The 13,024-nt window shown below is 53.2% G+C and overlaps 1 protein-coding gene across 1 annotated transcript in view; it reads left to right on the forward strand.

Annotated features, from left to right (window-relative positions):
* PLXNA4 (plexin A4) overlaps positions 1 to 13,024 on the forward strand; it is a 533,592-nt gene that overhangs the window by 385,574 nt on the left and 134,994 nt on the right. The window contains exons 8-9 of the mRNA XM_090041550.1: positions 127 to 226; positions 3,755 to 3,869. Of these exons, the coding sequence (XP_089897676.1) occupies positions 127 to 226; positions 3,755 to 3,869 (215 nt within the window). The remainder of the gene's footprint in view (positions 1 to 126; positions 227 to 3,754; positions 3,870 to 13,024) is intronic.

A 13,024-nucleotide genomic window follows, 5' to 3' on the forward strand; every position in this document is an offset into this window, starting at 1 on the left:
CCCCATTGGCCACATTGTTGTGGGTTGTGTGAAAGCACAGATTTTTTGCATGGTTCTTCATGGCCAGCTTGGTCACCAACACAGCAATCCCATCATTTCTCAGTGATCCTTATGTCTCTTCTGCAGGAGACCATCACATCGTCCAGCTCCAGCTCAAATCCAAGGAGACGGGCATGACTTTTGCTAGCACCAGCTTTGTCTTCTACAACTGCAGCGTCCACAACTCGTAAGTTGGGTCTCTCACCTGCAATCTCACATTGATTCTGTTGCAGCTCCATATGCTGACTGGTACAAGGATCCCAATGACTGCCAGTTAGGTGGGAAGGAGTCCTGAAGTCATGGCTGTGAGAACTGAGGTGTCATTGGTGCCATTGATTAGCCTGTTTCAGGTGAAAGGTCCCAAGATGTCATAGAAACACATTTCACCAGCAGTGAGCTGCACAACATCCCATTCAGTCCTTGACTTCTCTGCTGAACCTGCCAATAAGGGAATTGGTTGGTGTCCTGGGGCAGTCATAGAGAAGTCAGGCTGGAAGGGACCTCTAGAGGTCATCTAGTTCAGCCCCCTGCCTGAGGCAGGTCATTCCTATTCAAACCATCCCATACAAGCCATCATTTAAACCCTACATAAGACTACCATCAACCCTGACACAACACAGACTTAGTACTGTAACCTGCCGTGGGTGGTGGCCAGGGTGGATACTGCCAATGCTGTATTGAATCAGATTAATCCAGATTCCAAACCCACTTCAGTAACCCTGGAGTAACTCACTAGCAGCCTCTTCTACAACTGCGCTGATCATGACTCCTAAATTCATAATCTCCTGATGTGCCTCATCCCCAAATCCACCCTTAGCCCCCAGCTGGAATACTCAGCTGTGCATAGGCAGAAAGCCACATTGAAGGAGTTGACTGAGAAAGGACTGAGTCTGGACTTGAGCAAATAGCCCTGTAGGCTTTCATGCTCCGCACACCTATGGCACTACCAATCCTTGCCTATGATGTCAGCCCCAGTGAAGTCAGTGGGATAGTTTCAGGTGTCTTCTGTGGCGGGTCAACAGGGGGCGCTCCTACACTGAGCCCCCATGCCTCACTGAGCCCGACCAAAACCACGCTTCAGGTGTCTCCCCTGGGGTGCCTGTGTCTGGCAACTCCGATTCCCGGAGCACACCTGCAAGTCTGGGGTAACCACTGCCACCACCCGGGGTCTGGTCTTTGTTAGGGCTCTGTGCTGCCCGGGGTACACAGACCCTGTAGACCTTGGGGGTGCTTTGCCTCCCAGCAGGATGTATCTGGGTGCTTCTTATAGCCTGAAGCATTAACAGTAGCCTCCCTTAGTCGGCTGAGCAAGGGAGCTAAAAGGCTTGCCTAATCCCTCTCAAGCAGGTACAACAAGGCTTGTTATAATGGATAGCTTTAGTGATGGGACAGGATAGTCATGGGGAGGGGTCCAGGTCAGAGAAGTATCAAAAAAACCATCCCTGAGCAAACAGAAGCGGCTTGGTAGCCTTTTGAGCCACTTCTAGATCACTTCATCCTAAATTACTAGCTACAATTCAGGTAAGTTATTCACATTTACAGCCAGAGTCTGACCAAGGTCTTTCCCAGCAGCTGTATTGCTGGTTAGCTGTGTTCAAAAACATGTCTGCCCTCTTTCCTCCTGGAAGGGCTCTTATACACCTGTTGTGACCTCATCACTAAGTTCCCACTAAAAGCAGCTCCACTGGCTGCTGACCGGCGGTTCCAGATGACATCAGCCTTACCAGGTGAGATGGCTAGGCATGTGACCTGCAGTGGTGGGAACCTGAGATGACAGAGGAGCAGGTTCCCTCTCCCATTCAGATTTGTACAACCCAGTCAGTCAAGTAGGTTGGTAACATGGGGTTGGGCTGTCTGCTTATAGCAGTGAGGTAGACTGGGGGGTGATTTCTCCACACCTAGCACCAAGCCAGGTACCAAATCTTGGTAAGTTTGGGCCTTCAATCAGGAGGGCCAATAAGGGGTGGAGTTTCCTGTGACGTTCATGTGGACACCATTCTCTAGGAGCTGATTTAAGCACCGCAAGCTGATTTCCCATGGGGTCACTTTTTCCATACTGGCCCTGCCTCCCATCCAGCCAGTTACCAACACCCTCTGCAGCAATGTGGGGACAGCACTGTGGGAACCCTTGCTGAGCCTCTGAGTGGGGGCACAATCAATTCAACAGTGCCATTGCTGCATTGGGCACTGGGTGCGTGAGCATCACAAGCAAAGGCAATGGGCTACCTTGTAGTAGTTTGCCCTGGGGGTGCCGTGCTCCCATCTCCAAGCCATCGGCTTCCCCAGACAGCTTTCCAGAGGGGCCAGGAGGAGGTAATTATTACTGCAGCTCAGCAGTTCATAAGCAAAGGCAAATCCTATTTCCATGTTTCTGCAGTTTTGACAAACAGCGGCAGGAGGAAAAAAAAAAAGGCAGGAAGAGATGGCGGTGTTAAATATTTATGGCATGTTTTGGTTTCCGACTTGACAAACTATAATACACTATCCATTTTTAATTTGATTTATCAGAGCGAGTGCTTGTTACCCATTTGAAGAACAGCTCGCTGCACTGGGGCGGGCGGGGGATTGAAGGGGAAGGAGGTTTCTCAGGGAGGAGAAGGAGAGCATGTGTGAGTGCATGTGTCTGCGCTGGGGCTGAGAGATGGTTTCAGACCTGCGTGTTTAAACAGTGAAATTCCCCTCTGTGCTCCCAGGGGTGAGCTCTCCAGCCAGGTGAGCATGAGAGCTGGTGGTAAGCAAGAGCTCGCACCCTCTGATGGCCCTTGCGGTGGCCTGCGTGCAAATCGCTGTGCACATAAAACACTGAGAACCGATGAAGGTACAAAGTGGAAGCATGGCTGCCCTCATAGAAAACGGGGCTTGACAGGTCATCTAGTTCCTTCCCCTACCCCGGGAAAGGTACAGCCATAGCTAAATGCTGCCTGGTCTGTCTGGTCTTTTCCTGTAGGGTTGTGCATGTAACAAGGAAGCCAAATCCAAGCAGGCTGTAGGTGGAAAGTGAACTGGGGAACTGCCCTGTCCTGAGCCTGGGTGGGAGGTTGGCTTCCCCAAAGGCATCCCCTCCCCTCTGCCTTGCAAACAGACACATCTTCCCCCAGCATCTCTATTAATGGAGCAAAATTGGGTTAACCCCACAGTCACCAGAAGTCTGTGCCCTTCCCCAGCTGGACAGGGACTCGGTGGGGCTGATATGGAAAGAGCCACCTTACTGCCGTGGACTGCCACACCACAATCACATCCGTGTGAGCCTGGGATGCAGCTTGCTGCACCTGATTCACAACAGCAGTGGCAGTGCCCACTCTTTACACCACCTTGGCCCCACAACTACATCCTGGCTGGCACCAGCTAGTTCTCTTGCTGCCCACCTCAGCAGAGAGGCCAAGGACTAAACAGGGCACAAAGGCTCCTGGTGCCAGCAGTGGCTGGGATCCTACATGGGCACTGCCCAGGATGAGCTCATTCATTATCAAAGCAACCATGCCCTGCCCTCCCATCATCCCAGGCAGTGCAGTCCCACTTGCTTTCCTAGGCACCAGGTCCACTTCACCCCTATGCATCAGCATCCCACCAGCTTGCCCCAGGGCTATGCCAAGTTCTGGTCTCGAATCAAGGCAGTTTCTCTTGACACGGCCCTCTCTCATGTCATCACACCGCCCCATTGTGCTGGTGTGTGAAGCTGGGTTGGCCAAGTGATTTCCTTTCTGTCGGTCCCCAGATGCCTGTCATGCGTGGAGAGCCCCTACCGCTGTCACTGGTGTAAATACCGTCACGTCTGCACGCACGACCCTCGCTCCTGCTCCTTCCAGGAAGGCCGTGTCAAGCTGCCAGAGGTAAGGGGGGATATGGGGGCCATGTTCTGTAGGGCGGGGGGAGGGTACTGCCATGCTCCAGGCTGACTTAAACTCCCCATGCCTGCCCTTCCCACACCTTCGCTGCAACCTGTCACCTTCACCACCTCTTCCCATTCTCTCCTCACTTTCTTCCCCCACCAGAAGGTCTCCTTCCATTGGATGCGTGCTATACAGGCTGGCATCTTGGCGGTCAGACTCACAACCAACCCCCTGCTTCCTGGCTTTCCCCATCTGTTGGCACCATAACAGGTTGCACATTTGTGCAGGGCACCACCTCACAGAGCAGGCGTGAGATATCTAAGCGCTGCCGCCAGAGAGTTTGCGTGGGGACAAGAACAGCCTGTTCAATCAGGCGTGGGAGGGAGGAGGGTGGGTTGCTTCTGTCTTAAAGCACTGGCATCACGAGAGCCCAACGAGGAGTTGGTGCAGCGCCCCGGTTGTCAGAGCATCCAGCAGAGAGGCTCTCGGAGCCGGCAGGTCTGGCACAGCTCCCTGTCAGCGCCTAGGTGCGGGTGTATGGTGCTCTTGCGGGCTGGGTGGCTGTCCCTGCCACGCATGGCGGAGCAGGCCCCACAGATACATAATGTGCTGTCAGGCCTGGGAAAGGGTGGCTCGAAGGCCTTCATCCGAATGTAAGACATGCACGGAGGGAACGCATTCGTTCGGGAAGCCATGGCGGCTGCCACTGCTCGCTGCTCACTGTCAAGGAGGTTTCTAGGCTCTGGAAGGAGGGGAAACAGCTGTGTATGTGCATGTGCATGCATGTGTGTGTGCATGCATGTGTGCACCCTGTGGAGGGAGAGGAGGGCAAACGGTTGCTTGCAGACTTAATGGGAGCCTTGAGACTTCAAGTAACCTGGAAGGGCCCCACCAAGGTGTTCAGGCACCTGACCCCCCTACTGATTTCCCAGGAGCTGGGAGCCTAATTCCCTTTGTGGATCTGGCAGGAAGCAGCCCACCCCCAGCAGAGTCGAGGGGGTAACCTAGGTGCTCAGCCAGGGGAGGCGGGGGATTGGGATGCAGTGAGCAGTCACATCCAGGGGAACTCAAGAGGATAAATGACCTGAGATGGTTTGTTGCGTGCTTGGCTGGAGGGACCAATGTCCCTGACGAGGGCTGATATCTCACGAACCATCAGGCACGGGGGCTGTTGATCAACTCCAGCTCTCTGGTGATGCGGGCACATTTCGTCCTAGCTGGAAAGCTTCCCAGAGTACAAAGCTTAATATCGATGACTCTGAGAGCGTGGCCCTCTATCACGCACTGTGTCCTATGGCTGCAGAATAGCCCCGATGCTGGACCCTGCAGCAGACTCTTAGAGGCACCCCCCAATCTCCTGAGTCTCCTTTCTTCTTGAGTGTGTCTGCTGGCTGACAGTTCAATCCTGGAGGCAACCATCTTGAACTGCAGTGACAACGGTACAGGGTATAAATAATTCATGGGCCAGACGTTGCCAGCACTTGGTCCTCTGGGAGTCAGCCTTTCCTGGTAGTCTGTTGTGAAACTGGCTGGGAACTAGGCAGGCAGGCAGGCCCGATGGCTTCCCTTCAGATGTTAGATGCACTGGCAGCCCATCCGGTGCCTGGGAAAGCTGGAAAGCAGCATGGTGTTGGGGTCTTTCTGTCTTCAGCTGGTGCCATCCAGGCAGGGCCTCCCCTGGTGCTTTGAAAATGAGAGATGGTTCGGTTAGCTCAGCTCTCTCCCAAATCACAAACACAGGCAGTAACTTAGGAGAGCCAGGAGGCTATCTAGGAGGCTTTGCTGCATGGTATGAATTTGTAAGGCTGCAGCCTGGGTCAGCTTTGTAAGGCTCCTACCCTGCAGCCTTTAAGTGCATGGACCAGTTTATAGTAATCGGGGCCAGCTGACCCCCAGACCCTTCACTTTGCTTGGGTCTGGAGCTGTGTTTAAGAAACTTCTGCAGCACTTGAGCCTCGCTGTAAAATGCACTGGTGTTCAGTCTCTGAGCAGCTTCTGCCCCAGCGCCGTCTGTGCTTCCCTGGTTCCTGACCCTGCTTTCGGCTTGCTCCTGGATTTTGGCCTCAGGGTTTTCCCTGCAGATCTGCTTCCTGACTCCTGAACCCAGTTTGGCTTACTCTTGGATGCCATCCTATGGATTTCCCTTTGGACTTGGTAACTAGGTTTCTGATTCCCAGCTCTTGACCCTGGCTTGGCATTTTAGCTCCTGACTTGTGATTTCTGACCCTTACCCCTGCAACCTCCAGCTCCACACCTCGCTCTACTTACCAGCCTAGTGGACCATGACAGGATTGCCCTCTCAGTCACCTGGTTAATGGAGGATAACCCAATACTTCTAGTAACTTGAAAAAACTTTATGATCTTTGGAGAAAAGATACGGGCCCAAGCATCTTTCCCCAGGCAGGAAACTACTTGCATCAGATGACATTACTAGTCTAGCCATGTCGTGGGGATGAAGCCCTTTTGAGTATTAGGAGAGAGTCCAGCAGGGGATTTCATGCTCAGGGGCAACCAACATGGGTTCATTAGCGGCAGGTCCTGTGAGACCAACCTGGTGGCCTTCTATGATCAGATCACCAAATCCTTAGATGCAGGGGGAGCAGTGGACATCGTCTTCCTGGACTTTCGGCAGGCCTTCGACACTGTCTCTTACCCCGTTCTCATTAAGAAACTGGGGGCTGTGGTGTCGACACCCGCACAGTCAGATGTGTCGCCAACTGGCCGGAGGGCCGCACCCAGAGAGTGGTGGTGGATGGGTCATTGTCAACCTGGAGGGACGTGGGCAGTGGGGTCCCCCAGGGCTCGGTCCTCGGGCCCGCACTGCTCAACATCTTCATCAGCGACTTGGACGAGGGGGTAAAAAGCACCTGTTCAAATTTTCTGATGACACTAAGATGTGGGGGATGGGGGCATGCTAGATGGGAGGAATAGGTTGCAATCGGACCTAGACAGGTTACAGGGGTGGGTGGATGAGAACAGGATGGGTTTCAACACAGACAAGTGCAAGGTGCTGCACCTGGGGAGGAAGAACCGGCACCATACCTATAGGCTGGGGGACTCCCTTCTTGTCAGTGCAGAGACAGAAGAGGATCTTGGAGTCATCATTGACTCCAAGATGAGCTTGGGCCGGCAGTGCGGGGATACGGTCAGGAAGGCCAACCGCACCTTGTCCTGCATCCACAGATGCATCTCGAGCAGGTCCAGGGAGGTGATCCTCCCCCTCTATGCAGCACTGGTCAGGCCGCAGCTGGAGTCCTGCGTCCAGGTCTGGGCATCGCACTTCAGAAGCGATGTGGACAGCATGGAGAGGGTCCAGAGGAGGCCACCCGCATGATTGGGGGCAGCAGGGCAGGCCCTACGAGGAGAGGCGATGGGACCTGAACCTGTTCAGCCTCCACAAGAGAAGGCTGAGGGGGATCTAGTGGCCTGTTACAAACTAGTCCGAGGGGACCAGCAGGCATTGGGGGAGTCCCTGTTCCCCCGAACGCTGACAGGAGTGACCAGGAATCACGGTCACAAGCTGGTAGAGGGTAGATTTAGGCTAGATATCAGGAGGTGCGACTTCACGGTCAGGACAGCTAGGATCTGGAACCAGCTTCCAAGAGAAGTGGTGCAGGCTCCTACCCCGGGGGTGTTTAAGAGGAGGTTAGATGAACATCTTGCTGGGGTCATTTAACCCCAGTACTCTTTCCTGCCATGGCAGGGGGTTGGACTCGATGATCTGCTCAGGTCCCTTCCATAGAAACTATGAAACTATATGGAAGGAAGATTTCCAGAATCAAGGGCGTCCATGGTGGTTTGGCCCAGGAGGACAGGAAACATTGTGTGGTTGTGTGGCTCTTCACGAGTCCTGGACTTGTCATCAGATATTTGACATGCCCCAATTAACAAAAACAAGGAGAAGACCTCCGGGAGTATCTAGTCCATCCCACAAAGATCAGTAGAGGGTTGGCCCTACCATATCCTACCCATATCACTCGTTTTGAGTGGCAGAAGTCCTCTTCTTCCACTTCCCAGAAGACCCTATTAACAGCTTAACACATTTCACTAGAAGAGACTGTTTCTTAATATTCAGCCAAATTTTCTTCTGGAAACTCTTATTCCATGCCTCCTGGCTGTATCCATTTCTGTCCTGGCCATTACTTGCCAGAACATCACCACTTGGGCTGGAGCCTGACTTCGTTGAATCATATAGACCTTCCAACTCCTGAAACCATATGGACCAGCCAGCTGTCCCTCACCTACCGTCGGGAGCCTGGCAGGGCCACCAGCTAGTTCCTGGACTGCTCAGTTCAGGCATCAGCTGGGATGTAGTTTCTGCCTCGTACAGCCAGCCTTCCTTGTGACGTCTTCTCCAGCGTCTGGGCCCTCAAGCGTAGACTGTTTTCATTAGTCTTTCCATCCTTAATATTCACGTCGCTGCCTCGAGGAAGCCTTTTTCCTTCTTCTTCTTCGCTGGGGGGCTTTCAGTTCTGTTTGGAGTGAGTACTCACTGAATCGGTCTGTCCTGAGCAGGTATTTATTCCCACTGTTTGCTGGGTGCAGGTTTCCAGCTTTCTGCTGAGCATCGGAGCGTGGAGCGTTTCCAGGAGCGTATGGTCCCATTGCACCAAGAGCCGCCTTGCCAAGTAAACAAACATTGGTGAGACTTTGTCGTGCATGCACCCGCCAGCAGCTCTTCCCCTAGTTACTCATCGCCATCAGCGTGCCAGGCTTGTTCCTTCTCCCCCACAAGCTGGCCTTCGCCCCAGCGTTGCTGTCTTCTCTCGCCCACTCTTCTTTGCTACCCATGTGGCATCTTTCAGCCAAACCCCGTGTGGGCCGAGTCTTCCCACTCATGTAGCACATGGTCCACGCTTTGCACATTTGAAGGTGGATCGAAACATGCAGACATGCCAGCGTGCTTCCAGAGGCTTGTGCTTAGGTCCTGGTTTCATCAGATGCCTGCCGGTTTATGCAGGAGTGCTCTGACTGCCTTCCTGGTCTCTTGTGGAGCCTCCGATGAGAGATCGCTGGCCTCTTTCTGCCATGTGCAGATTCATGCAAGATACCAAATTGCTCTGGAGATGAACAGTAGGATGGAGGCACAGAGAAGGCCTGCAGGATCATCTCTTTCCCCTCTAAAAGTATGGCGTTATTCCTTAAAGCCAGGCCTCCTGTGCATTATCTGGGACACGTTTCTGCACCAAACTGGGTACTCATCATGTGGCCACCTCTAGGATGGGGCAGAGTAACCCTTATACTAGCACCAGCAGTGCTAAAGTAGAGATCAGTAGGACAGGAGAAAATATTTGAGATGGTTCAAAGTGCATGGGGCTATATACAGGCAGCATCTAAATATCCAGGGCTAAATCTTCAACTTTCTTCTCACTTCTCACCCCCACTGCAAAGTCAATGAGCATTTGAATGGTGGCTTCAAGAGTTGGTTTTTCATGTTGGATGATTGTCCTGTGGCCTTGAATCAAGTATTTTGGAACTGCCCTTTTTGGTTCAGGGCTGCAGAATCGGCTCTTGAAATTGAGCCAGAACAATAAGGACGATCTTACTGACAACCAGTACCTCGATCGCTCGCTGGCGCCCGTGGCATTGCTCTTCCATCTCATGCCAACGCCAGGCAGCAGGTTGGCGAGGCGGCTTTGAGAAGTCAGAATGACTGAATATAGTTGTTGTGGAGCCTGTTGGGAAAGCCCTGTTTGCTTCTGGTTACGAACTTCAGCAGGGCCATAAAACAAGAGTATTTATGATTATGGTGGTGAACTCAATCAAATAGGGTTGACGACGTCGCGGGATGATTTGCAGCAGAAATACTTCACCTTGACGTATAATTTCCCTTTTACAGCAGGTTTTTGAAAGCAAAGTCTGCTGTCTTGAAATATACTGAGTGAGTTCTTGCTTTATAAAAGGGAGCTGATCTCATTTGTCGGGGCGAGGGGAAGCAGGAGAAGAGGAAAATGATCGGAGGTTTAAATACAGAGCATTTCTGTACAAAGACAGCCATTTATAAAAGCAACAAGGCTTAATCATCCCTGAGACAGGCTGCTTGCTCCATTGCAGCCCCAGGTGTCCAGCAGGTTCCTTAAAAGCAGCTGGCAATGTCCAGTGTTGCAGTGGCAGTGGCCACGTGCCTCGCAGTAGCATCAAGCAGCTCTGTCCAAGGTCAAGTTCCCCTTGTGCTGGGCAGAGGACAGGCAGCGAGAATCGCAGAGGAGTAGGGCTGGAAAGGACCGCGAGAAGTCATCTAGTCCGACTCCCTGCCTGAGGCCGGGTCATCCCCATCCAAGCCAAGGAGATCTCAAAGGCATTTCAAAGCAGTCATCATAGAGGGGAGGGAAACAGAGGCACCAAGCCAAGCGGTTTGTCATAGGGCAGAGGTACAAACGATACCGAGGTCACCTGGACGATCCTCTTCACAATAGAGACGCTGCCTCCCGTTGCTGCCTGATCTGGCATGGCAGTTATCACGCCGGTGCTTCACAGACCCTCCTGTGGGATGGGAAGCTGGAGGTGGTCTACTTGAGTGGATGGCATAAAGGATTTAAGGCTTTTTTTGTGTGTTGTATTGCCATTGAAAACGAACACTATCTTGTTCTGGGCCCTGCTAGGATTTTAGCTTTGTATGGGTTTAGGGGGGGAGAAGAAGAAAAGCAAAAGCCAAAAGCAAACCTTGATAACGGATCTGTGATCTGGCGGGTTTAGAAGATACATAATCATTTAATTACCTTGAAGGAGGTTTTTGTCTCCCCGCACTCAGCCAGTTCATGCGTTTGGGCCTTTTTCCTTCCTCCCCCAAACCAGCTTTGTATGAAAAGGGTTTTTATCTGCCACCTGAAAGGGAAAAGAACTAAAAACCCTGACACCAAAGCACATTCGGTGGGGTTGGTCGGGCTAATGACAGCCGAGGCCACATAAAAGAAACAGCGGCTTCAAATATTAATTTGTCACCAGCCACAGGAAGTCCTGGGAGACATGCAGTGGCAGGCGGCTGCGGAGCAGTGGCGCCCTCGTTCCCAAGCGCCTCGCGCCGAATGGGGAGCTGCACCACGGGCCTTGGGCACTGGAGCACACTGACTTCTCCTTGTCCCCCTGCTTGCCCTTTGCAAACAGATATGGCAGGCGGGTTTGTGCAGTGGTGATAAGGAAGGGCAGGGAGGGATGGTGGGAGCCAGGCTGAGGAAATGCCCTCTCCGTTTTTCCATCCCCAACATCCAGTTTACTGCAGACTGGACTCATAGCACGCCCAGCTGCTCCTTCCCAACGCCCCCGGCTTTGCGGGGGAGCAGTGTCCTGCACGGTGTCTTGTGCCATCATTGTCCCCTTGTCAGCCCAGGTGTAAGCATCAGGAGTGGGCAAGTCTTTGATTTGCTCTTTTGGACCTTCTAGCTTTGCCTGTGCACCTCGGTCCTGCCCTAAGGGCACATGTGGCTGACCTCCTGCGGCTCACGGAGTTGCTCTGTGTGGGAGCTGGAGATTTTGACCCAGGTTCGTGGCACTGTAGCGCACCACACCTCCTTCCTACAGCTGATTCGTGTAGGACGCCTGAGCTGACTTTCCGAGAGCGCGTCGGTACAGACGGGGATCCCCCCCTGCACCCGCCGCTGTGCTGCGCCGAAAGGCGGCTGCGGAGACACAGCTCCCCCGTGTCCGTCTGTTGTCTGGCGAGTGTCACGAACCAGTTGCGCGTGCATTGCGGATGGGGCCTGGAAGTGATGCATCATCCGTCGTTACTGTGGCAACAACTCAGCCTCCAGCCCAGGCCTGGGTTACCCAGATCCTGGCCCCGGCCGGAGACGCAGCTGCGAATGGTGTCGTTGCCGAAAAATCCCATCTCTGCTCATTAATGGATCCATCATTCTGCAGGGATCGCGGTGACAGCAATAGAGATGCCAATATCAGAGCCTCTAATTCTTCCCCTCTTGTTGATTATCCGCTCGTTTATCCTGGCACCTGTCTATCATTAAGAGAAAAAGAGCAAGGTGTTACTATGGCAACCTGCCGGCAACCTGCTGCATTCACAGTCTGCGAGCATCCAGGGGGGATTGGCAGCGGAGAGGAGAGGAGGTGAAGGGATGAGAGCGGAGCTGGAGAGACAGCTGCCAAGCACAGCAGCTGTGGCACGAGGAAGAGGCAGGTAACGTTGAGCTTCCCCAGCACCCTCAGCTGCTCCCTGCATCAGGAGCAGGGGGAAGCTCTGATTTTGCGATGACTGGACCATCTGCTCCAAGCATTGACAAGGTGGCACCTGGGGGGAGTCCGGAGAGGCGGGTTGCGTGGGCATCTGGACTCCCATCAGTGTGAGGGTGTCGCTGCCACCTCCTCTCTAGTGCAGCGGCAGAGAAAGAAGAGGAATCCTTGTCATATAGCGCTGAAAGATGGGGCCAGATAAGGAAGGTATAGATTGAGTGTCAGAAAACATTTAACTTTCCAGGAATAGGCAAAGGAGCTGGCGAGCACTACTGAGAAGCAGCCTGGACCAGTGTAGGGGCGGAGGTTGTAGCCGTGTTGGTCTAAGGACATAGGCAGACGAGGTTCTTTGGGTGCATCCAATATCTTTTAATACAAAGGCTGGTCTAATAAAAGATATTGGATTTAAGAACCTGGCCAGTGGAGGGCAACACGTTGGATTTCAGCAGGGTGGCATCTTGTTCTTGGAGATCGGCCGGGTGCATTTGGCTGAGCTGGGTCACATCTCTGTGCCACTCTTTCCCTTCCTGCCCATGTCCATTGGGAGCAGGTGGCCTTTGAGGCAGGCTCCGTTTCTCGTTTGGAGTTTGTATTATGTCCAGTGCAGTGGACCAATGGATTTGGTCACCCAGTGCCCACTCCGCACCCTTCTCCCTCAGTCCACTTCCCTTCACTGGCACCGAATGTGACTTGGTGACCTGCACCGGGGAATTTGCTGATGCCTGTGTCTTCTGGCTAATGAGGAGCCTGCTGTTGGGAGCTGTTGGAGCAAAACTGTGATGTGGGTAATGTGGAGATAAAGAAAGCCTCTGCGATCCTGCTACACATTGCTCATAAGAGCTGGGCTAGCTTCGGTGGCCATCTGAGCTTACCTGTCATGGGGGGCCAAACATAACATTGTGGATTTACCCCCAGGGCATGGCAGGGGGTGGGAGAATGATGCTTGCCATCATGGCATCATTACCATCAAGACA

This window comes from Crocodylus siamensis, chromosome 4 (assembly GCF_052110815.1).
Source record: "Crocodylus siamensis isolate JL-2025a chromosome 4, ASM5211081v1, whole genome shotgun sequence".
Taxonomy (NCBI): Eukaryota; Metazoa; Chordata; order Crocodylia; family Crocodylidae; genus Crocodylus; species Crocodylus siamensis.